This window comes from Candoia aspera, chromosome 13, assembly GCF_035149785.1.
Source record: "Candoia aspera isolate rCanAsp1 chromosome 13, rCanAsp1.hap2, whole genome shotgun sequence".
NCBI lineage: Eukaryota > Metazoa > Chordata > Lepidosauria > Squamata > Boidae > Candoia > Candoia aspera.
Window position 1 is genome coordinate 16,541,906 of NC_086165.1, and position 26,425 is coordinate 16,568,330.

The 26,425-nt window shown below is 43.0% G+C and overlaps 1 protein-coding gene across 2 annotated transcripts in view; it reads right to left on the reverse strand.

The window, feature by feature from the left end:
* The window catches only part of SLCO3A1 (solute carrier organic anion transporter family member 3A1), a 116,868-nt gene that overhangs the window by 60,663 nt on the left and 29,780 nt on the right, over nt 1–26,425 (reverse strand). For both annotated transcript variants that reach the window (XM_063314461.1, XM_063314462.1), the window contains exon 2: nt 24,573–25,038. In XM_063314461.1, the coding sequence (XP_063170531.1) occupies nt 24,573–25,038 (466 nt within the window). The remainder of the gene's footprint in view (nt 1–24,572; nt 25,039–26,425) is intronic.

Below are 26,425 nucleotides of genomic sequence, written 5' to 3' on the forward strand. Positions count from 1 at the left end.
ATCTAACACTATAAATTTGGGAATTGTAGTCCCAACACATTAGGAAGGCACTTGATTGGAGAAGGCTGGTATAGCCCTTTCTAAAATCAAATCATCATTTAAAGTTTACAACCTTCCACACCCTCTTTTCATCTTTCGATTTTTTAATTCAGGAAAAAAAAAGGACCTCTTTATACTCTTCCAGGAATAGCAGCTCCTCCTATAGCCCAAGAAATTTCAGACCATGAAATACACTTGTCTCCTTCTGAGGAATGGCCAATCACATTTGATGGGCTGGATGCAGGGGGCACTTTGACTAGCAGTCTGAACAATGCAATACTGTTATGCAACGTATCTCTAAATGGAGTTTTCAGAGCTGCAGCACAGTCTTGATTTTATCAATGGGAATATAATGTGGTGTAGTGGTGAAGGTACTGGACCAACGGCAGGAAGCCCTGGGTTCTAGTCCCTCTCTTAGCCATGAAAGCTCCCTGTGGGACTTTGGGCCAGTCCCTTTCTCTCAACCCAAGAGTCAGCAGGGAAGGGTGCTGGACTAGGAATAGGGAGACCCAGGTTCCAGCCTACATTCTCTGGGAGACTTTGGGCCAGTGTGGAGTAGTGGTGAAGGTGCTAGGCTAGGAGTGGGAGACCCAGGTTTAATTCTATCCTCAGCCACTGAAGCTTCCTAGGTGACTTTGGTCCAATCCTAACTCAAAGAGTTGTTGTTGCAGGGAAAACAGAAGAATGGAGCATGATGTATATGACCTTGAGATCCTGAGCATAGGGTGAGATATACAGTAAATCAAATCAGTATCTCTACAGGGAATTAGGAAAATGTCTTATCTAGCTTGGACTTGGGTAGCCACTTACCTAAAACAGGCATCATAGGCCACTCTTGTTTCCTTCACGACTGATATAGTTACTATCCCCAGCTTCCATTTTAATATAAGTTAACAAGAACTAGCAGAGCAGTAGAAAGTCCTCTGGAGGGTTTTATACTCTCCCAGTAGCAAGGCTGGCCAAGAGAAAGTGCTGGACATCCATCCAGCAACAGAGGTATTTCACAGTGAGAAATCCCCCCACTTTCAAGGCACTTGTAATTCTTAGATTTCCTGTGTATCCCTTTCCAGCTGGGGAAAGCAAAGAGGCAATTTACAAGACTGCCTGCCACAATGTAATTCATCTGAGTCCCAGGGTGCTATTCAATTTGCAATTTACTGCTGAAGGCACGGAGGTCAGGCTGTGAACTTCTTTGCAAAGAATCCAAACGGGTATGCTGACTTCTCTGACTCAGCCGGCAGAATCTTTGCGCTGCTGGGATGTCACCTTTCAGAGGCCAGAGAAGAATGTTGCATGCTTCTATTTATAATATCCACAGATCTGCATTTGACAGGCAAGGAACAGCTGCCTTGTTCACTGTATCTTTGTGGGGGAAGTAGGAGTTCCTGAAAAAGCCAAGCTGGGCTTCTGCATGCTCAGAGATTTCTCTCTGGCCAGCTTGATTCAATTGTTCCAGAGGAAATTGGACATCCTTGATCATTGCTAAGCAAGCAAGTGACGAGGCTCATTCCCCAACCTGGCACAAGTGCATCTGAGTTCCAGGAACACATATGGCTCCTAAAAATTCTTGGACACAGGCCTGGAACTCTATCAAAAGTTGCTGCCAAAAATGTAATTGTTAATATGACAGAAGGGGGAAATTATTAAATGCAAGGGGAGGAATCGGATGAACTGTAATCCATATGTTCATTGTTGGGTTCATATGTCATCTTTCTTCCTTGAGATCTAAACTATGCATATAGGACTTCCTCCCCCAGTTTTATCTCCCTAACAATGAGCAACTGGCCCCAAGGCACCCAGAACATTTCCATGGATGTGGGTCTCCCTTGAACCTGGGACTCCCTGGCTGTAATCCATGAGCAACTGCAAGACACCATGGATGACCAACCACCTATCTGCTACCTTTTTAACACTCCTTCGTGGCCTTCCCCACCCTGGTCAACTCTACCCAAACAGCACATCTCCACTCCAAACACTGCAACATTTAAGGCCAAATAAGTGAAACATTAGAAACAGGGGCGTCCAAAGGTTTGGCTATTATTTGGGATGCAAGTAAACAGAGCTACAAGCCCCACATCACAGCTACCATCTTGACATTTTTTTAACAACACCCCTTGCCTCAATCATCAGTGTCCATTCCATTTCATGCTCCCTTCCTGGCACCTACATTCATTTGTTTGAAGGGTTGGGGCTCCATTGTTCAGCCAATGGAGTAAAAGCAGCTTGGAAAAATAAGATCCCCATCAGATCAACCATGGTCTGATAATAGAACATTTGGGTGCCATGCACACATCCTGGAACATTCTGTTTTCCCTTAGAAAGGATTTCTGGAAGTTTAACCCAACGAACTGTATTTAATTAATTTGGCTTAAAGGTTAATGAAATTCCATTGAACTGAATTTCACCAAGTTCCTTCCACCTCTTTGCCCAGGCTCTGCCTTCCTTTAGGATTGAACCCCCACCATCCAGTCATTCCTCTTAAAAGTCAGGTCTGGCCATGGACCAAAAAAAGATCAGTTGGATCAGAGCTGCAACGGATGGTAACTTTCTTGTGGGCTGACAAATCTCACATGCTAGATGGCTTCAATTAATTGTCTCACAGCAGGGAGCCAGTAAAACACAGCAGACATCTGACCAAGCATTTCTGTTGCAAGCAGGTTCAACCACTCAGCTAATGGCCAGGTGCTTTTCCTCGATAGACAAAAGGGGGCACCAGTGGCTTGGAAACTGAAAAGAAACAAGCTGGAGATGGTTGGCACCAAGTCAATGCACCATATTTGCAAGGATGCTGCCTCCCTCCCTCCCGTTTCAAGTGTAAGAGGAAGAGCAAAAGGTATCAAGGCACAAATTGCTCCCATTCCACTGACCATCAGATAGGACAACGTATTCCACTGTGGAACTGGAAGAAGCATGCAAGATGTTGACACTGACCATCAAAGAGGAAAGCAAGGCCTGTCAAAAATGTCACAGCATGGAATATCTTTGTTAAGAATTCCAATCTGCCACACATGTCCTCTTCTATGTATTTCATTCCTACTCCTCTTAGTTTTTCTCCCTCCTAACTCCTCCAATAACCTGTCAGCATACCTTGGTCACTGAGCAACTTTGCTCCTCATTGGTCTATTTTGAGAGATTTCCCTTCCATATGTTATTTTTCTGGTTTCATTGGTTCTGATTTGTTTTGTTTTGTTTCTTGTTTTTTTGTTTACTTCTACAGACTTTGGGGTTGTCCCAGTATGGCTGGTTCTATACACCAGAATTTAGCAGTAGGGTTTCCGTGGGACCCTTAGCCTCCACTTAGATGGTGTCTACAGAATCCTCAAATTAAGAAAAAAAATTATTAAGTGAATAAAAATGGCTCAAATCTTGCACTTTCACTACACTTTTGGAGATCCCACATGAGGAATTTGAAATGATACAAAATTTGGGGCAAGAATGCAGATACTTTGTAAGATTTGGATAACTGCTGAAATCACATGAGACCTCGGGGTAGAGATTGCCATGTAATCTGTAGCAATCCCTCAAGATTTCAGCCATTACTTTATTTTTATTTAAATGTTTTGGTACTTGCTGCTCAGTGTAAAAGCTGGGGTCACAGGATTCTGTTATGATCTAGCTTTACCATTTCCAGGTGAGACTATCTAGATGGAGACCATGCCAAAGGAACTGCATTTCCAAACATATGGAATCATCATCTATGAAGTATGGCTTCAAACTGTAGAAAAGCAGGTAGAAGTGTGCTAAATGCCCAGGATGAAGACCAATAGTTTATATTGGGGTTTTAAAAGATAGTTAGAAATACAGTATGAAAGAAGCAGGGAGTAGAGGACATGGTGTTCGATAACATGATTGAAGCAGATGGTCAATGTTTCCAGATGATCTGATTGATAAAAACTCCTTTCCGTTTCAAAATATGCAACTACAAAGACTTCACTTCCAAATGTGAAGCCTGGAATCACACAAGGCTTATAACTTTATGTACACTGGATCACTTTTGGAGGCCTTATTCTGTGAAACTGCAGAAGAGGTTTTTGCTAATTTGCCTTCAGTTCTTCTACTGCCTCCTTTGTGTACATGTTTCAAGAGGGATTCATTTTTGGTTAACAGGTCACTGTGAGCAGCTTTTGATTCAGAGGTAGTATAGAATTGCTTCAGAAACAGGATACAATTGCTTGCTAATTTTTAAAACACAGACGTGTAATAAGATAGCAAGGGCAATTTTTACTAACTACTAGACAACCTTGTGACCCGTTGGGTCATCCTTTGAGAGGAAGGTAGTACAGTCTGATGTGACCAGAATGAACATTGAATGTTAGGCTGATCATATTTTTTTACCCCAATGCTGGATGGTCCCATGTTCATCTAAGAAGAGAATATACTATAGATGGAAAAATAATTGTAGTGGCAAATGAACTTCAATAAGAAGTCAATATTTACTTATTGTAAACAGATAAACAGAATGACCACAGGTGGGCAAAAAAGCAGTGGGAGAGGGAGCGACTTCCGACTTCCCGCCAGCTTCCCCATTGACTTTGCTTGTGGGTAGCTGGCAGAGAGCATCAGAAATCATGATCACATGACTGCTGGGATGCTGCAATGGTCACAATGTTGCAAATAAAACTGGTGTAAACATCATGGACATTTCAATTCCACACGAGTAATAGATCCTGGGCTTTTTAATGCATTCTTCAAGTTAGCGGATTTTAGGTACCTTGATTCAAAAACGGTTGTGTTATAATGCACCATTTGGGCTAACTTGGGGGCACAGATAAACACAATGAGAGTTTTAGTAGAATATAGATGCATGTAGAAGAACCATGGATCTCATCCCTGATCTGGGATTATAGTTGAAAATAAAACCTTTTCCAGTATTCTCTTCTGCACATAAAAGGACAACATGAAACAAAGCAGCATGACATTTCTGGTACCCAACCATTTTGATTCTGTTTGCTGAACAACTTTAAAGTGAAGCCATTATTAAGGGCACTTCATAAAGGTGGGTGTGCATCTTCTTTTCATTTAATCAGTCCCCCCCAGCACCAGGGATCGCAACCCTTCACAAAACGAAGTCAGTTACAGTAATTTTTATTGAAACAGGTCAAGGGAGAGAAGGCAAAAAAGCCAGAGCTGTTCGCAGAGAGCTGCATTTTTTAATGTACTGCAGAACTAAACAGGAGACAGGCATGTCTCTGGCCCACTATGCAAAGATTAATTGTTTTGCAACATGGAGATTAACTGGGAGGCCCCACATGATATAGTGGCTCACTTGCTGTCTACAACAATTAACCCAGGTAAGCCAATTGGCCTAAATATCCTCCCCCCAAAAGAAAGAAGTCTTCAGTTGAGGCCAAAGTGACAATACAGCAAACTGTCCCAAGGACTGAATTTTAAGATGGGTCACCCATACAGGACACCTTTATTTCTCCTTGTTTGATGAAATTCTGGGAGCTGTAGTCTTGATATAGTTGGAGGGTACCAGGTTGGGGAAGGCTGTTCTAGGGAGTTTTGGAAGTTTGTTAAATTGTTCCTGAAAACACACAGGAATTCAGAGAGTCAGTTTCAACTTTGGCAAAATGCACATGGGAGGGGAAAACCCAAAGCAAGGCTTTGTTGTGCCGTCTCGAGGCAAAGGCCAAGAGATGGAAGGTGATCAAGGTTTTGGACTGGCACCAGGAGACCCAAGTTGAGCTCCACTTTTCAGCTGCAGATGCTCCCTGGACAACTTTGGACCACTTACTCTCACAGCCCAACATACCTCAGAGGAAGGCTGTTGTGGGGGAAAGCATTAGGAACTCTGTATTCCAGAATGGTTTAGTAGAGAAGCAGCAGAAGTTAAATCATAATCTTCCTCTTCTTACTCCCAGCTTGGCCATAGCCTCCTTGCAGAGATGTGGTCCTCAGCAGGTGCTGGCCAACGTGCCCCCTGATCCTGGCCCAGGAGTCTGTTTTGATCCAAACCACACAGCCAGAAAGACTTTGGTTGCCCCAATAAAGCCAGTGTAAAACTGAATCAGCAGCCGCTAGGCAGCTGACGAAGCGAAGGGAAAAACGGACAGAAGGCAGAGTTTAACTGAGATGAAAATGGGCTTGGGGATTATCAAAGGATTGTTAATCCCAACCTGCTCATAGTTTTTTAGTGCAGAGAGGCTCACAGGCCATGCTGAAAAATCCAAGAAGGCAGGCTTGCTCCAGTCCCACTTCAGGAGGTAGGGAGAGGAGGAGGAAAACTAGCCTGAAGGACATGTTCACGATGTGGAAAGTTACTTTCTTGGCACTAATGTGCGTGACACTGTTGAACATCTGAAGGGGGTTAACTGCTATTGCTGCTCAAAGCAGAAGATCAGAGGAAAGCATAAATCCCACAGGGGGTTACAGATGACTTTTCAAGAGGCAGCTTTCGCTAAATCCTCCCTCCCAAGCTGCTCCTGAATCCAGCAAGGTTTTAAAAGGTTCCGATGCTCCAAAGAAGCCAAAGTTTCACCCATTCCAGCAGAGGCCTTTTCTCCTACAGAGCCGCCTCTAAGGTTGCTCAGCTTGGCCCCAGGAAAAAAGAAGGTGCCTTCAACCAAGGATGCCCTCTAAGGCAAGGCAGGGAGACAGCACTTGTTGTTAGTGGCTGTGCTGGAGGCTGCATTGCAAAAAGATAGGGGGGGGGCGGTTTCCAGAGAAAAGAAGTGGACAAAGCCTGAACAAAATCAAAACCAAATCAACATTTCATTAAATTAATTAAACATCATCAAAAATATTTCTATTTCCCCTTCTGTCATACTGGGGAAAAGAAAAAAAACATCGGGCCACAGACTTTTGCAAAGCTCTAGGAGCTGCATCAGACTTTTTGGGGGAGGCCAATTTTTATTCTACTTAATGCCAGTCAAATCTTTTAGAGGAAAGAGTGAATTGAACAGGCATCCCACTTCTGCAAGCCTCCTCTTTCCTGCTCTCTCTGCTGTGTGCTGTTCAGTTACACAAGACCTGCCTGATGAATGAGGAAAAAATCAATATCCAGCAAGGGCCTTTGTTCATTCAGTAACTACATGGAGATTGTGCTTCTGAGCTGGACTCTCAGTATTGATTTAAAAAAAGAGAGAGTCTTGTATGAAAATCACAGGTGTAATGCTAAGCTTAGGAGTGTATTGATTTTTCAAAATAAATCATCCACTTTACTATAGCCAGACCATACAAGGAGGTTAGATCCCCAGTAAATCTTTCCTATCCTTCTCTCCTTTATTATTATTATTATTATTTAATTTATCCATTCAGTCGGATTCTTGGAGACTGCCTGGACAAGTCCCTTCAGTTTTCTTGGCAAGGTTTTTCAGAAGTGGTTTGCCAGTATCTGAAATATTTCTAGAGCTGAGAGTGAATGACTGACCCAAACACACCCAGCCAACTTTGTGTCTAATGCAGGACTAGAACTCCCAGTCTCCCGGTTTCCAGCCTGATGCCTTAACCACTACACCACACTGGCTCTCTTATCTGAGTTAACCTTGACCCCTGGAGACTGCCTTGATGAGTCCCTAGAGTTTTCTGGGCAAGGTTTTTCAGAAGTGGCTTGCCCTTGCCTTCTTCTTCCCAGGGTTGAGAGAGAGGGTCTGGCCCAAGGTCATCCAGCTCGTTTCGTGCCCAAGGAGGGAGTAGGACTCATGGTCTCCCAGTTTCTAGCCTGGTGCCTTAACCACTAAACCGAATTGGCTCTTCTCCTTTATTAATCAGTGCTTACTTTCCTAAAAAGAAATGATAAGGCAAACACCATCTATTCCCACTCAATTCACTCGGCGCATCCAGCCATCACACTGAAGCATGAGGAGCTGCTGACAAGATCCTTCAGTCCCACTTTTAAAAACTTGAAGCACCAGTAGGCAATCCAAATACATCAGTTAGCATAATCTTAGCATGAAGGTTGTCTGATTCCCTGTTTGGAAGAAGGTTAATCAAGTTGTGGGAGTAGCTTCAATGTCCAGAAAACATTAAAATAAATCTGACACAGAATTTAATACAAAGTGAAAACCATTCCTGGACTATAACTTAATACATGGATTTGAATTCCTTTCAAATTTTATGTTTTTTTATTTACAGAGTTCATATTTCAATTTCATGGGATATTTAAAGCAGAACAGCTTCTCAGTTCTGACTCAATCAATGGTAGCTTATAATTTTATGTAGTGGTTTATATTACGTTGACCATGTTCTTGGTATTTATTCCTGCTGAAAGCTTAAGTGTGACTTTTAGTCATTCAATCATCCATAATTTATTGTGATATATCAGAAAACTATAACCTTAACATTTTTAGATCCTTTGTTTACTCATCTGTGCTCTATTATTTTTAAATTCGTCTTCTATTTTCCATTTGTGCCTGTTTATACACTTGCTCTAAAAAGCTAAATACAAAAGAAAGAAATCAAAGGACAGCTATCCATTTCAGTACTTTCAAAAAGCTAAAATACTACTGGACTATAAATTAACAATATATCAGTAAGCAAGTGATAATGTAGCAGTAATAATGAAAGATACCGTATATGACATGCACATCAAAAGAAAGAAACGACGTAACTACAGATCGAACAGCTCAAGGAAATTTGAGCAAATGCTTTGAAAAATCCAGTTCACAGATAAGCCAATTGGTGAAAGCCAAGTGTTAACTCCCAGTATGTCAATACATTCTAAGGAATGAACACAGAAGTGTGCAATCTATGGAGTCCTTGATGCTCTGAGCTTGTTTGCTTGCAGACGTTTCATTACCTGACTAGGCAACATCATCAGTGCACACAAGTTCCAGCTTCCTTCTTAGTTCTTTTCTATCCTTCTCACCGTATGCACCATTACAAGTGTGTAGTCCCTCCTGTATAGAAGGTCCTACTAGTAAGAAAGGGTACATCAGGGATTTTTGTTTTCATTTGTTAACTATCCAGGTAACTTCCAAAATCTTTTTTGTCTTTACAGGCATATATACTCCTCCTGTCTATACATTCTAGGCCGCTTATATGTTACAAATCTATTCATTCCATTTAGCAGTTTTAAATCCATCTTTTGTAAAAAAAGGGGGAGGAAGGGAGGGCTTGTTTTCTTGTGGATGCTGGAATTCTGACTCATCACTTAGTTGATAATACCTCTTGATACAGTAGGGTGCTCTTCCAGAAATCTTTAAGACACATCTACAGGGATGGGCAACTGTTTCCAACCAAGGAACTTATTTTATCTTTTTTTTTCTTCCCAAGCCCTGTGTTGCAATTTTGATTCTTCTTTGTGGGATAGTCTGCACTGCAAAATAGGGCTGTTAAACCTCACATCAGCACAATGTAGAGGTATACCAAGGCTGCAACTGGGGTGATCCACCCTGCTCTGTATTACTCAGGCAGCCTATCTTATTGGTCTCTTATCTTCAGTTCCTGCTCCTACAATATAACAGCAAACAGGGATTACATTCACATAGTTTTAAGACCTTTAAAAAAAAGAGTTAAAGGAGTTCTAAAGACCTAGTGTGCAAATACAGCTAAGCCATAATAAATAGATGCCCAGGTCATATATATGCATATCGATAATCAGTTAAAATATGTATATATTTGAGGGTGGAAAACTTCTGCTATAGGAAGCAAACTCTCAAAATAAGAGTTGTTTTTTTTTAATAGTCATTTCAGGCAATTAACTTTGTAAATCCTTCAACAGAGCATACCAACGGCAGCTTAGCTAAAACAATGGCATTTTTGGGTAGGTGTATCAAACGAACAGGAGGGGGAAGAAAGAATTCTGAAATTAAACAGTGAAAAGTCACATTGCTGTGGGAACATCAATGAATAAACCAGAGCCGCCCAGAGCTGCAAAGCCAAATTTTTGCCTGGGGTGGTGCAGATCTCTCTGTCTCTGTCTCTCTCTCTTTCTCTCTCCAATATTTTTAAACTGCCCTAGTTCTCTCAACTCAAGATGGCGTATGTACCAGAAAAATAATACAATGCAAGACATTAAAAATGACAACTTATCTTAAAAGGACAAGCACAGTCCAGGTCCTCTATCCTCACTAAAAGCCCATCAGAAGATGGTTTTCACTCCTTTGAGAAATGCAAGCAAGGTAAGGGGTACTCAACCTTGGGGGGAAAGTGTTTCACATTGTGGGGGTTACCACTCACAAGGAGCTCCTCCAGGATCCCTTTTCCTTCCTGGGGCTGGGCAGGTAGGGACTGCAGGCCCCAAAAGACAAGGAAGTCAAGGAAGGAAATAGACAGCCATCCTAGCAGCCAACACCCAGATAATCAGGAAACAGCCTCAGATAAACTGTCACGGAAGAAACCACACCCCAACCAAGGCTGGCACACAAGCTGCTCTAGATAAGCAGACAGCAAACTTCAGTCCCCCAAGCACTGATGATGTTACCTAATGAAACGTCTGCAGGAAAATAACCAAGCTCAGAAAATCCCAAGAACCCACAACATTCTCTTACTATTAGCTGACATGAAAACCATACAAAATATTAGATGTCTTTGAGAAAGCCATTGAGGAAAGATTGTTTTGTCCCTCATGAGTAAGAATGCTGAAGGAGCAGATAATTTCTTTACCCTGAGCCTTAGAATGTGGTCCCATGGAGGGCTGGGCCACCTCAAGTCCTTCTGAGCTCAGTGGGCTTAGGTGCATCCAACTATTCAAAGTAAGTCATTTGCAGAAGTAGCTCTCAGGGATGGTTCCTTCCATCACAGCAGAAGCACACCTGCACCCTTTTACGGTACCTGCAGACCAGATCACCTGCAATTAGTTCACCTCCAGCCTGCATGCTCCCTTTTGCAACCCTGCACATTCTTCTTCACACCATTGCAGGGAGCTATTAATGGCAGAAGCAATTGCTTCCTTCTTCCACCATCAGCTCAGCAGGTTTCCATGCAGGGCCACGAAAAAAGGAAATCCCTTTCTTAGCAAGCAGTGCAGAAGCAACTCCAGCTACTAAGGAAGGAAGGAAGAAATCAGTAGCTGGCTACATTTTCCAGCATTCTAGGCATTCTCCTTCAGCAAATGATGTGATCATCCATCAAGGTCATCATGCAACTCAAGAATTGGAATGTCAATTGATGTGGTCCTTTTCAGGGGTGACCACAGGATCCAGCACTTTCATTAAAAAAAAAAAGCAGTAAAGTTCTACCCCTTTCAAGTATGTATGCAACAACCCATGTACAAAAGGGACACAGTTTGTGTCACATCAACACAATGCCTTTGTCATTTGCTCCTCCCTGTTGCCACATTCAGGATTGGTAATATAACTCTGGATCCCTTGCTACATGTTAAAGATTCCTATGTTCTTCTTAGCACTATTCCTGTTACTTAGAATGTTATCAGAGGGACGCGGTGGCGCTGCGGGTTAAACCGCTGAGCTGTCGATCGGAAGGTCGGCGGTTCGAAACCGCGCGGCGGGGTGAGCTCCCGTTGCTAGTCCCAGCTCCTGCTCACCTAGCAGTTCGAAAAGATGCAAATGTGAGTAGATTAATTGGTACCGCTTCGGCGGGAAGGTAACCGCGTTCCGTGTCGTCATGACAGCCACATGACCCGGAAGTGTCCCTAGGGACAACGCTGGCTCTAAGGCTTAGAAACGGAGATGAGCACCGCCCCCTAGAGTCGGACACGACTGGACTTTACGTCAAGGGAAACCTTTACCTTTACCTAGAATGTTATCCTGGTTTCAAGAACTGTGGACTTTTCAGACATGGAGTAATGACAAAAAGAATTCTCATATGACACTGAAAGGGGCAAATCTACCTCTGTTAAAAAATATTAGAGTTGATCTTGAGGATGGGAAGGGAATGAGCGAGCTGTTAAGGAGGGGCTTTGTAGAAAAGATTACAGAGTCCTGAGAAAGAGGGAAGCATGAGAAAGACACTTAAAATAACCCCACTTTGATTTTGTTTAATATACATTGGAACAGAGAGAAACTTAGAGAGGCTTTCAAGATTGATGTTAGCTCTTTGAGGTAGGCCTGGTCAAGAAACAGACAAAGGAGGTATTCCAGGAATGCTCTTAAGTGTAATAAGGCGGATAACAGAATCTTGAAAGCCCATGCAAATTTCCTGCTGTCCCATCTTATAGTGAACAAAGTCAACACAAGGTTATTCTGAGTCTGTCTCTCACACACTTCCTTCCATCTCATGTCTATGGAATCTTTTCTCCAAGTCCCCCCCAATGGCTCATTCGCTCCTCCCCTCTTCCCAAGGTCAGCTCAATGCCTGATTGGGAGCAATGGCTTATTGATGTGTGTTGTTTGCTAACATTTGAAGTAGGTATTTAAAACAAACAAACACAGATGGAATAAAGACGACTTTGAATCCATTAGGACAAAGTGATTGGAATTTTTCTGTTTATGACATAGATTCTCCACCCCTTTGTCCACTTTTTAATTTTGTTATTATTGTTATTGCTATCATTAATTCTGACATTCTATTATTTCATTAATACTGCTGCATGCAGTTACACTTTTGTGCTTGGCTAATTAGCTGAGCATAATAAAATTTTAAGAAATCATCCATCAGAGTCAACCCTCATATACTGCCTTTTTCTAGCTACTGTAAAAGAAAGCCCCCCCTGCCTTCCCTACACCACCCAACTTCCCAATTAACAAGTGGACTAGCCAGATGGACTATGAAAGAGGCTGGTCCCCATATCTGGAGATATGGGTTTAAACAGCCCTTTGGCTTCTGCTGATCCAGAGTTATTCCTCAGAGAATATCCCCGACAGAAAATGCTTAGCTCAGATTCAACCATTCTTCCCCATCCATGGAAACCATCATTACTGACCACAGGCATAATCTATCAAGCTCTTTCAAGTTCTCTGTTTGCTATCTCTGATGCTCAGATGGATTAAATTACAAGGGCTGCATATAGTTAGCTGGCCACTAATAAGATCCAGGTGGTTTTGATTGCAGGATAATTGCAACATCAACTAATTACAAATCACATTTGCTTAGCTCAAACCAGGCTTGTTTGCATTTCATTTCCTATGTTAAATAACTGAAAAATACTAATCACATATGTCCATGCTGGGGTTATCACAGCCCTGGGAAAGTTGTTAAATCAAAACCATTAGGAGCCATCCCTGCAGAAATCAGGACGAAGATGAAGCCCAACAACGAGCAAACCTCAGCTCTCAAATACCATCAGAAATATGACTTACAAAAAATTGGGAGTAACTTCTGAAAGCAAGGTCAAATTAAGATCTCAGAAGAATGGAAGAACAGCCCCTACTCAGTTAGACCAAAGGAATATGGAGTTCACCATCCCAGGTATCAACAACTGGAACCTTGTACCTGCAAATAGTAGACAAGAGGCCACAAGAGTCCTTTTCCATTAGTGGACAGGAACATCTGGTGTTCAAAGATACACTACTCTGAACATGGGGCTCCATTCAGCAACTGTGCACAGTAATATCATCAATGGAAGAGAATGTATGTAGCTCAGGGTTGAACTGTGGAGTCCTTGGTGCCCTCTGAGCTTGGTTGTTGGCTTGCAGACGTTTCATTACCTGACTAGGTAACATCATCAGTGCGAGTGAGTGTGGGGTTTGCTCCTTGGTGGCTTGCCCTGCCAGTGTTGATGGGGGTGTGGTTTTCTCCTTGGTAGTTCCTTGATTAGGGTATTGTTTTCTCTTGATTGTATGTCTGCTTGATTGTTTTCTGCTTGTTTGTCTGCTTGTTTGCAGACAAACCATCAAGCATTACCCTAATCAAGAAACTACTGAGGAGAAAATCACAACCAACCACTACCTTTATTGTAAAGTCACAGTAACAGAATCTTGCAAGTCTGAAAGCACTTCCCCCTACCCTTGCCTTTACTTCCCACAGAACTAGGGAGGGTCAATTCTGAGACGCTTTCTCCACCTCCATTCCTGCTGCGGGCTGAGATATCTCTTACCTGATTGTTATCCTGGCTGCGGCTCTTCCTCTTGTCTCCCAAGGTCATTCTCACATCCCATTAACATCTGTGAGGGCTGGAGCTACCCAGAGCATGACAGCAAACAGGACCATTATCAAAACAGCTCCAAGGCAGGAAGTCTGTTACCACATAAGGCCAGGAGAAACAGATGCACGATCTAAACCATGAGACTATTGTAAACAGAGAGCGTGACAGCTTGATTCTGCAGAAACCAATCTTCTTCTGTGTCAGAATCTCTTGTATCTGCAGTGAAAGCAACACAGCTGTTCAAGCCTGTCTTTAACCCTTGCACTGTTAGCCTTTTGAGGTAGACCAGATCAGGAAAGAGATTCCTCAAGAATGACTGGAACTCTACTTCACAGTAACAGAATCTTGAAAGCTTGACAGGGTTTTGCTCCTCCCTCTTATACCCAAGAAAGTTAAGTTGGAGTGAGTTTAATTTTTTTTTCTCTAATGTTTTCTTCTCCTGGACTTAAATCAATTTTTGTAACTGCCATTGCATAGTTTCTCCATGGTCCTCTCCATGGTTCCTTACACAAGCAATGGCTGAGTTTACAGTTATTCTAACTGCCATCTCCTGGGTGAAGCTCTGAAACCATCCTCCTGATCCAGTTTAATCTTAAAAATACATCTTCCGTGATGGCTTTTAGGGCCAGTCTTTCAGTTAATTGCAGCATTCGTGTGTTCCAAGTACAACATGCTTTATAGCTGCAGGATCATCCATTTGAATTGGGGGATGCTGGCAGGCACGTGCCATTTATAAAATCAAGGAAAATTAAACTAGGAGTTTTCTATTGCACTGTGAATCTGACTAAGGGATTATGAAATTGACCACATCAGATCCTTGGTAACTTTGGATCATGTTATGGAAGGATAGCCAGAGCAAGGCCCCTCCTTGGCACAATTCAGAAGGTATCTCAGAATTAATTTATTCACCCTTTCAATAGTCTAATGTTGTGATATTTACAATAACAGTTTTTAGTGTTCTATATATGGTTTTAACACTGATCATGATTACTTTTACAGTATTTCTGTAAGCCACTGAAGCCATTAAGGAAGTTAATTTAGGCTACAGCTTGCAGACATTTTCAACTCAAAATCATACTACCAATTTTTGGCAAGGATGCTTCCAGGTTTCCAAATGAGCTTAGAGGTCAAGATTGGCCCCAGGGCCTTCTGCTGCACTCCATTATCCTGTGTGTGTGTGTGTGTGTGTGTGCGCCTCTGAGTCAGTTTTTCTTTTCTTTTTTTTTTTACTCCTAGCCAGCAGTTGCCTTGGCAAGCTTTTTAGGAAGTGGTTTGCCATTGCCTCCTTCCTAGGGCTGAGAGAGAGGGACTGGCCCAAGGTCACCCAGCTGGCTTTGTGCCTAAGGCAGGACTAGAACTCACAGTCTCCCGGTTTCTAGCCTGGTGCCTTCACCACTACAGCAGATTGGCTCTCTTCTCCATCACCCCGCATGACACAAAAAATCATATACAGTAAACAAACCTAATTCACAAAGAGGAGTAAGACAAATTATTCCAAGTATGAAATGGGCAAATAGTCAAAGTCAGATGGAGAAATAATTCTCAGACTGAGTGAGACGCCTTTATTTTGTAGCCCAGCCTGTTTTGTACCCCAAGTCTTTATCAAAAGCATGGGAACCTCCTCCGCTTCTGTTGAAGATCACCTCTCATCTATCTTTGGCTATAATAAAGGAAAGAATAGGATTCCCTCAAAATGAAGTTATCAGCCAGGTAATTGGTACTCCGTTTTTGGAGAACCATAGCCTCAAATTGATTGGTTCCATTCCTAACCATCTGTTTAGAGATGGATCACACGGAGACTAAATAAGAGGAAACTGGTTACAAGCATAAGCACCAGGTGTTAAGAAGCCCATGAAAACTGGCCATACTGCTACAAGGGTGTTGTGGAGTCTGAATATATGACCTTACCAGGACCAGAGATCTCACAGGTGGAAGGGGAGGAAGCGAGGGGGAAAGAGAGAGAAACTGCATAATAAGCCCATTGTTCTGGAACAAAGGACAATGAGCGGGTTGCTCTGGTTGAGACCAGACACTACAACAACAAGCTCTTTATGAACAAGGCACAACATTTTGAGAAATGCTCCTTCAGCCTAGGCAATAAAATGTATGTTAACTAGACTTCCCAGAACAACTCCCATCCAGAACATTCCAAGGGAACCAACCATTATCTGAACACAACAAGCATCACAAAAAGGAGCAGCATCGCCACACCCGAAAGGCTAAACAGTTTCTTGATTATGCTTCCTGAGAAGCAGATAAGAGTCATTTCCCAGTTTTTAACCCCTGCAGTCCTGCAATTTCGCCTGCCAATCTCTTCATGGTTAACATCATTGTAAGTTGCATGACCTCACTTCCCACCCCCTCAAACTCTAGCAGCAGGAGGAACGTCTTAGCACACTGTGTGAACCAGGACACCATGTCAAGCCCTAATATGGCTTGTCTGGGCAGTGCAGATGAAGTTAAGGTAGCAATTTTGTTTTGTTTTTTAACTCAGCCTTAGGGTTTAGCTTAGCCAGGTCAAGAAACAGCCTTTGCAGCGATTTCAGGAATGCTGCTTTATTGTTGTAGCATAGAGTGTGTTATTGTCAGGATCTTGAAACCCTATCCGGAACCTTCAGTGCCCCTCTTTAAGGATAACAAGGTTAAGGCAGAGCTGATTGGAGTCTCTTTCTCACACTTCCTCCTTTCCCAAGGCTGCGCAGTGATTTCTCCTCTCCCTCCTCCTCCTCAAGACCGGTGCTAAATCCCTCTACAGCGTGTGTGTCTGTGTGTGAAAAAAGTGAAATCATGATCATAATGTGAGTAAAAATAGGGGCAGGTTTTGATTGTGCAATCACACTGCCATCTTGACTTTTTTTTATGTCTCTGCCCTGTGGACATACCTGGACTGTGTTCACCTGGTATGTTTAATCAGATCAGGTCACCCAAGGATTCAGACAGCACAATAAGTTCGGTAAATGTTACACCTGGGTCAATTTCTTGTGGCAGCGCGCTGTGCAAACTCAGCCCCTTTCAGGGGTCTGCAGGATTGGAGGCTCTAGTCAAGCAGATGAAAGCTGTGTCACCCCCACTGTAGCGGAAGCTTCGTTCCTTTCAAAACTGTACGCAGCATCATGACGGATGTACAAAAGAGGTGGAGCTTGTCCAACCGTTTGGCATAACTGAAGGATGGTTCAAGGCTAATTCCAAAATAGATAAAGTATTTGACGGAATCTAAGCACACAATAAGGCATTCGTCTCCCAAACCAAATAGGCTCAGCGTACTGCATCACAAGCAACCGTACATCAAGGATCAGCTTGAATCATGCATTCTTTGTGATTTGTTGCTTTTTTATTTTTATTGCTTTTGTTTGTCTTGCAAACAAAATCTTAAAATGTGAAAATCATTTTAGTCCTGGAAACAGAAGTAGGAACCCTGTTATTAAATGCAGAACACCCCCCAAATTGAACAGCAGAAACCACAGCGACATTACACATGCCATGATATCCTCTATTAAATGTGGTAAATTATATAATTAGATTATTTGCACCACCTGAGCAATGATGTTGTGGTATGTGTGACAACACCTGTCCTCTTTGGCTCCCTGGATGCCCATGAGCATGCTCTAAACAAGGCCTCCCTCCATTGTTCAAAATACTGTACATCAGGAGACCCTCTGCTACATGATACACCTGCAGGGAGATTGGTCCAAACGCAATAATGCCCACATAGGGAGAAATGACCTGCCCAGTGTACAAATCATCCCAGCAAAATATACAAATTAAGCTTTATTCAATTTGCAGAAGCTTCTAACAGCATCTTCAACTCACTGGCACTTTCCCTGATTGGTGCTTCAGCAAAAAAAAGGTCCATGTCTTGCAAAATAGGAGGCTGATCCAGCGTGTAAATGGTTTGATCCTCTGCTTGCTGCCCGCCTTGCTTACTCAGTTCAAGCTGCAGAAAAGCTCTTAGCAAAATGATGGTAAAGTGGAGCAACTGCAGCAAGAGATCGCAGGCTCGGAGTCATGACGATGCAGTGCCTCCCCCCCTTTTTTTAAATTTAATAAAGGAATCCACTTAAGTGCCCCTAACAATTTCCCCTTCAATGTGGAAAGGGTTTTTTTCCCATTAATTAATTAGTTATGACTTCATTTTTTGACTTCAACCAGAACCCAAAGGAACATGGCATTCTATCCCAGCCAGCAAAGGGCATGGGATTAGAAATTGACATGGGAGCTTCCAAAATAAGATTCTCCCTTTATTCTCAAAGGTTTAAATCCTCATTGCCCCTCACATATTTGCCTGTTTAGTTTTATGAAAATGTGAGCATGGAGAACAAGGCCTCCTGTTGTTCAACATGCCATCCAAAATCCCTGCCTTCTCAAAGGTCATGTGTTTTCCTAAATCAGGGTTTGCTTAATCCTGGCTTATTGAAGACACCAGAGATAGCTGGATTCACCCACTGAACCAAGTTGAAACTAGACAGAGCACATTATGGTTTTGCATGATTTGGAAGTGAAAGTGTGTTCCTTAGCAGACGTGGAAAATGATGTGCAAACTGGAAAAGACTGATTATTACCAGACATTATTTCTGAAAAGGATGTGGTCAAACACTTCCCATAAAAAACTATTATGCATTTTGCAATAAAAAGTCAAGAAACGTCTGCACTAAGTTGAGCTTGACTCCTGCTGATCTCATGAACTTATCCATGTAATTTACTTGGCAGAAATATGGAAGTGGTTTACCACCACTTTCTTCTGGGACACACCCACACGCACCCACACACCCACACACACTAATCTATCTTTGCCATCTAGTCTACAGGCTCAGTATTTTATATCTGCTATCACAGTGTTGTCAATGAGATACAACATAAAATGTTTTATTTGAAAGGAATCAATAGTCTATAAAAAGCTTTTGATCCAGTTAAATCAGTAGGGCATAGCCTAGGACAGTAATCAACAAGTTTTTAAGTCATCAAATGGAGTGATAATTGGAAAAGAGTAGCAACTGTGCAAAAAAAGTAGAATGCCTATGTGGAACAAGAATAGGACAGATATTGTGCTTACATGTGAATGCAAGCTCAACTACGTTTGTATTTTCAAACCAAATCATTCCAACTTTCCAACTTCCTCATTTTTGCAGTGTAGCTCACAGCAACTTAAATATTTATGCATATTAGGCAAAAGGCTGCTAAAAATGTACGCATTCACAAAAATAATGTACGAAAAGGCATTACATTATGGAAGACTATTTGCAAAACTGCCAGGAAATGTATTGGAAACAAACTTGAGATAACTGCAGAAACAAACTGGGGAAAAAACGGAAATGGGTAGATTTACATTTGCCTAATTAGAGGCAATAGCTGGCCAGGACTGAACAAAAGCAGCCTCTTAGATACAAGACAGACTTCATCCGTTTCTTGCAAATCCCACTTGTTTCATCCAGTGCAAAACACGGGAGAGCCAGATTTACAGAGACACTCAGTCAGTGGGACGATTTGGAAATTCAAGGGCGTGCTTGGGCACACACACAGATGTGTGCCATTGGAACCACTTGTTGAGTCAGAAAATAGTTAGCATTTCAGAGAGATGCTGACTACCCACTCTATCTCTCTTGGATGCTCTTCTTATTACAGCATTGCTTTATTTTTATTTGTTTGCTGGCAGGCTGATCCCCTTTCAGGTCAAGCTCCAGATTCCAGTCATCTGCCATTTTTATTCTGGCCAGCCCAGCAGCATGTGGGAAAGCAATTATGTGAAGGGTCTAGGGACTCTGTCCGCCTGCTCGTCAGCAGGAAGACAAGACTCTCTGAAAACCAAACAGAAGGGGATCAAATTCGGGCTAGCAGGAAAAGCCTATGAAAGAAAGATGGAAGTCTGAAGAAAGGCTGGAATGGGCTGGGGATCACAGAGGAGAAAAATCCACCCAAAGCTTCCCTATGGGAGGAGGAGCAGTTGGGCATCAACTTGGGATGCTGATGTCTGCTCCATTCTAAGTCCTCTTCCTGGTCACATGACCCAGAAGAGAGCTGCGATTAATGGGGTGGTGTAGAGAATAAAGAGGATGACCCTGATGGAGAAAGGGAGGAAGCAACAAAGCAATGAAATTTGCTTTGGGTCCAAACGCTGTGGGAGGAAAACATCTCAAACAGACACCTCCCTAATTCACATGAATATAAAAGAGGGAAGAGGGGAAGCACAGTCAGACTTGCAAGTTTCTGTTACTATAACCCAGTGTTTCTCAACCTTGGCTGCTTTCAGATGGGTGGACTTCAACTCCCAGAATGCCCCAGCCAGCTAGCTGGCTGGCTGAGGAATTCTGGGAACTGAAGTCCACCCAACTGAAAGCGGCCAAGGTTGAGAAACGCTGCTATAACAAATCTAAATTACAGTCACTTTTAGTCCTCCGTGGGGGTCCCTTTCTTGGTCTGGCCTGCCTTGTAGGGCTGACTGGTAGAAAGAATTCCAGAGGTCATGCTCTGCAGGCGCTCCCATTATTTTAGTAAGAGCCCTGAGGCATTTTTCTGGAAATAAAGATGATGTTGAAAGCAGGCAGTTTGCTTTGCTGCCTGCGGGCGCAATATTGCCTATTCTCTCGCTTAAAGAATCATGCTAAAGCCTTCATAGAAAAGATTTGGTTATGAAGAAACCTCTCAAGCTTCCATCCCTACAGAGGATCAGTAGAGGATATCAGTAGAGCAGCAGGACTGGAAATGTTATTCTGTGCAAATGCATTTTCATTTGCACAGCAGAATGCAAATATTACTTTAACCTGCAAACAGCCAGATTTCCAGTTCAAAATGAGATTGCATTGATTCAACTCCTGCCTGTGAGAGAGTGTGGGGAGGCTGGGAAAGGAATGGAAGGGCGAGACAGATGGGGAGTCCATTGGCAACTTATTTCATAAACAGCAACTCAGTCCAGGTGGAGAGAAATCTGGGAAGAAGCATTTCAAGTTGACCTCTGCCATAAGAAACTTGATATAAATGGGGCACAGAAATTGCTCTTACAATTTCCAAAAGCAGCATTGGGTACTTTCCTGAAATCTGTATAGTTTGTGCTTCCTTGATCTTGCCCAGCCCTAGAGAGATAGACACCACCCTTCTAACCCTGGAGAAAACACCTCTGAATTAATTCCATTTGACGTGCAGCTGGCATCCCTGCCAGCAAGTAGTGGAGGGCTGATCTATCAAGAGGGAACTCATCAAGGACAACAGACATCATCAGCAATGAGCCTGCAGAATAGGAAGCTGAAGAAAGAAATAGTAATGGACACAAGCCATGGATTGCCCAGTTATTATATGTTCTGTAGAAATCCAGTGGCTTGTTGATAGAGATATCCCTTTCTGGTCACAGCAGGTAAGTGAAGGAATGATAAGAGACCTAATCCAGATTTGTCAGCATGGTACTTAAGTGATGAACAGAGATCCCATGCAGTAACTATTTCATATTGAAGCCCACGATGAGAAAGCAGGAGTGCCCACCATCACTCAAATGACATGGATCTGGGGGAAGACCTCCTGGATCTGGAGCACTTGGGTAGTGTGAGAATTGACCTTTCCACAAAACCTGTGCTTACATTATTCCCACACACTGTAACAACTACAGTTGAAGATTTTACTCTCCCATACCATAACTCAGGCTGCAGTTGCAGGTTGGTTGTGTATCATCAAGGAGCCTTCATGGAAGAAACATTCTCCTGACCATTCTTCCCCCAAGACTTTGGAGCAGTAGGGCTTGGATAGAGCTTGGGTACCTTCTGTTCTTCCCCTTGAAGAAATTTTGCAACCAAACATTGCCTGTCTTTTGCACCCCAGTTCTCTGTTCCTTCTCCATCAAAACTGCACACTTAGAAGTCCATCTCTTCCACTGAATAATGGCACCTTCTAGATTGGCATCTTTGGATTGCATACAAACGGCATTCAGAGAGTGTTGGTCAGAAATGGCCCTACCACAAGGCAGAATGAAACAGCTGCTTCAATGGTAAATTAGAACAAGTGGCAAACTGGGAACAAGCAACCACCCATTGCCATCTAAACATGCAAGAGGCACTCCACTGTATCTAAGATTTGTAGCTCTTTGGAGCCTTGCCAATTCATTTGGTATATCATTCTGAAGACCTCCTTGAGCAACACGTTGTGAACTGACATGATGTCTATGTGTACCAAGGCCACTCAAACACGAAAATCTGAGCATCTCTTCAGAGCAAAGTATATAAAACAGCCGTACCACCAGTATGTGGTGGTGGTGTGACAAGGAAAGGACTGTGCAGCAAGTGCAGATGGGAAGACACTGAGATTGGTCCTTTGGTTGACCCTGATGTTCACACAAGGCCAGTGCAAAGGCTTGGCTTCAATTCCCAAGAAGAGGGCAATTTTGGAGGTTAAGACAAGCCAGTGACATTAGAAAACTGAGAACATTCTGTTGTAAACTGCCCAGAGTCCCTCCAGTGGGAGGATATGGGCGATGACAAATTTGATAAATTGATAAATACATACATACATACATACATACATTCTGGAATGTTAGAGCAATAAATAAGAAAAAGAAGTCCCTTCTCCTTAGACAACCTTAATCAATCACTTCTACCTCAGTCTCAAATGATCCATACAACTACAGCTTAAAAGGCTGCAGAAATGTCGCTCACAGAAGACGTTTGGAAAATGAATCACATTGCAGTCGGCAGCCCAAAAGGATTATTAATAGAAAATTAGTTCTGTTGAATGCCAGCAACCCTGAAGAAGCAGAATGGTTATCTTCACTATGCCCTTCCAATTGCAAACATGAAGAAAGACCGCAGTTTGGAAATTTTTCATTCCCTTCCCCTATCAGTTTCTGTAACTTGCTAGAGACACCTGCAAAACCTCCTTAGTCTAAAGACGTCTGTTGCAAACCTTTGGGCCCTTCTGGTCTAAATCACCTCCTTTTCTGTGCGAGTCATAAAATATCCATTGGTCTGCTCAGGAATATGCATTCCTTTCCCGAGACCAAATTAAAAGAGGGCTTCTTAAACAGCAGAGAGGAAAATGGACATACTACAATCAGAAAGGGTTGAGACAGGAGAATTGGGTGGCTGCTGTATTGAAAAATGTCAGGATCAAGTTCTAGAACAGATCTACAGTAATTTAGGATCACCAAGCCAAACACCACCCTGCAGCCAAGTTTCATACTTCATCGGTAACTTAATAAATCTCTTTTTTTCATGTTTGGAATAGTGGATCAAGCTCCCATAAGTCATAAAAGAAGAGCAATGCGGCTGCATTTCCTATGGAAGGTTTCAAGTTAAGTAAGCACCTCTAGACCAGTGAAAAGTCACTTCCTACCTGCATGCACAGTAAAGGGCACATACTACCTATGCACTGCAATTTATTGATGCATTTTAATTTGCAAAGACCCACTGATCTGAGGGCTCCTCATAGACCAGTGGTCTAATCCAGATGGTCCCGTATCTTATTTTTTGTAGTAGCCAATGGGATGGACTTCTGGGATGCTCACAAGCAGGATGCAAGGACAACAGTTCTCCTATTGCTGCTTCCCAGTAACTGGATTTCATAGGCACTAAGCTTTCATGCTGCAGACCTGGACGTTCCATACGGTCATCCTTACAAACAATTATGGATAAATCACCCTTTCTCTTGTTAACGTAGCCCCTACCACTAGCCAGTCTAAGATGGGAACCGCAATTTCTGGGCAGACAAGAAGAGTTCTTAGCTAGATTTGAAATTCCTAGAAGTCCAGAAATGGAAATGTTTAGGCATCTACCAACACTCCATGGTACAGAAGGATCCATCACCAATCCCACCACTGGGTCCTTAATTCCACCAGCTAGAAGCACCATGCTGACAGTCCACTAAAATCAGATGCCAACCCCAGCTCCATTGAGGTCCAAAATAGAGATGTTCTTTGCTGGTTTCCATGTCTCCTAAAGTTGCCTACCTACCTCCTAAGATGTACCCGTTAATGCCCACTGCACAGAAAGATGGTGGATGAAGGCAGAGTTGCAAAGATGATATTTATGAGCTAAGGAATGGAGATATCAATCAACAGCTCCTTTAGGAGAAAAAAAGAGGCAGGAGGAACAAGGTTGGCCAACCTTACCGAGAGTCGAGAATCAGTTGCCTCAGGAGAACATTCCAGAGAGATGATTTATTTATAACTATTCTGATTTCTAGTGGTAATAGTATTATAACCATGTGAACTGGGGAGAGGAGAAAGGAAAGAAGTTTTTCTGGTCGTATTAAGTGTGCAGTGGCTAGGACAGTATTCAAATTCGCAAATGCATCATAGAATAATTTACCCTGTAAATTGGGGGATTTATATTGTGCATTAGAAGTGAATAGAAGGGAGAAGGGAGAAGTGGCTAGCAGAATCAGAGGATCCAAATCCCCTTTTCAAAATTACCCAGTAGAATCTCAGACAAAATTCTGTTTTAGGACGGTCAGCAAAATGGGAAACCAAGTCACCGTCAAAATTTCCGTGCTTATTCATGTATGGATGTACATATGCATGCGTGCATGCATTCATTCATTCAATCTGTATGGCTACCCATCTCAGCAGGCAACTCTGGGCGGCGAACAATCGTAAAGTAAATTAAAGACCTTCCAAGGAAGGCTTACCACGTACCTATGTAGAGGGAAGAGTCCTTCCGCTTCACGTGGTCATCAATGTAGGAGACCCCCAAAGGCTGCACAGGAGTCGCCCCGATCCCCAGAAGGACTTGTGCTCCGATGAGGAGCAAATACATCATGTTTGTAGCAGTCCTGCTCCTGCAGATGCGATCTGGGTCTGGTCCCTCGTCGCTCATGGATCCGTTGACAACGCAGACGTCCCTCCCTTCAGCCCGCCACCGGATCTCCCCAGATTGGTACTCGTACTGATGGGTGAGGAATTCAGGAAGAGCCGAGAGAAGGGCTCCCAAAGCCATAATGATTCCCCCACATCCTATCAAACGTGGTCGGTGACCCCGGGCACCAAAATAGCTCACAAAAAGGATGAGGGCCAAGTTGCCAATCTCAAAGCTACTTGCGATCACACCAACGTCAGCGCTCTGGAGGTTGAACCGTCGTTCCAAGGTGGTCAGGACACTCACCTGCAAGAACAAGAGCAAGAAGTCAGAGGTGGTTTGCTTCACAGTTTGGCATCCTTGTGATAGGGAATCTTTTCCCTGATACACACCTTGCTTGAATTTATAGGGTCACCAGTAGCTCCTTTTGGAAATTGCTTATACAGGTAGTCCTCGTTTAATGACCACAATTGAGACTGGCATTTTAGTTGCTAAGTGAAGTGGTCATTAAGTGAATCCAACCTGATTTTATGACCTTTTTTGCTGGTCATTAAGCAAATCACCATGTGCGTTAAACAAACCATGTGGTCATTAAGCAAATCATGCAGTACCCCATTGATTTTGCTTGCCAGAAACTGGCTGGGAAGGTTGAAAATGGTGATCATGTGACCACGGGGTGCTGTGATGGTCATAAATGTGAACCAGTTGCCAAGTGCCCAAATCGTGGTCACATGACCGCAGGGATGCTGCGACGGTCATAAGTGTGAGCACCAGCTGTAAGTTGGTTTTTTCAGCACTGTCGTAAGTCTGAACCATCACTAAATGAATGGTTGTTAAGCAAGGACTACCTGTACACAAGGGCAGAGTTCACACAACCCATTTCACCCAGTTACTCAACTAACTCATTTCCTCACTTTGTACAATACACCGAATCAAATAGGTTGGGTCATGCAAAATGCAAAGCGGAAGAAGGAAGGACACTAAGCTTAGCATGCTGTGTGAATTCAGCCACTAGGTTTCCAACTGAACTGGTAAAGTGTGTTGTGAGAATACAGTTAAAAAAGGGAGAGACGGAGGGAAAGAAACCTTTTGAATCCCCTTAAAATTCTGAAGCAAAGCTAACCTCCTTTTTTGTCCTTTTTACAAATTCACAGCATACACCAAAGACTCCATTGCCTCTGGAGAAAATCAGAAATAGCCAGGACTGGAGGCAATCGCAAAGTCTGCTGATACGCATCCTTCAAAGCAGGAGATGCCCTGAAGCCAACTTCTAGGAGACTCTGACAGCCTTTGTCATCCTACAGCAGCTTCTCCAAGGGCACGTGAGGACGCAAAGGGGGACTGGAAAACCACCAAGCAGAGAGAGGGTGTGCATTTGAGGAAAAATGCCAAGGTGGTTTGCCAGTCTGGTGCAGGAGGGCCATTCTCGGCAATGAAGGAACCACAAAAGCATGCAAGATGTTCTCTGCAGCTGCTCCCCCTCTGCAGGCTCATAAATTCAGCCCGACCTCTTTGAACACTCTCAGTGGGGAACTCCACACGGGGCTGCCCTTGAAGAGTATCTGGAAGCTTCAGTTAGTTCAACATGTGGCGGCCCGCATGGTTTTGTGCAAGTCTAGATTTGCACACATGTCACCTCTCTTACAGGAGCTGCATCGGTTGCCGATTTGCTTCCTGGTCCAGTTCAAGGGGC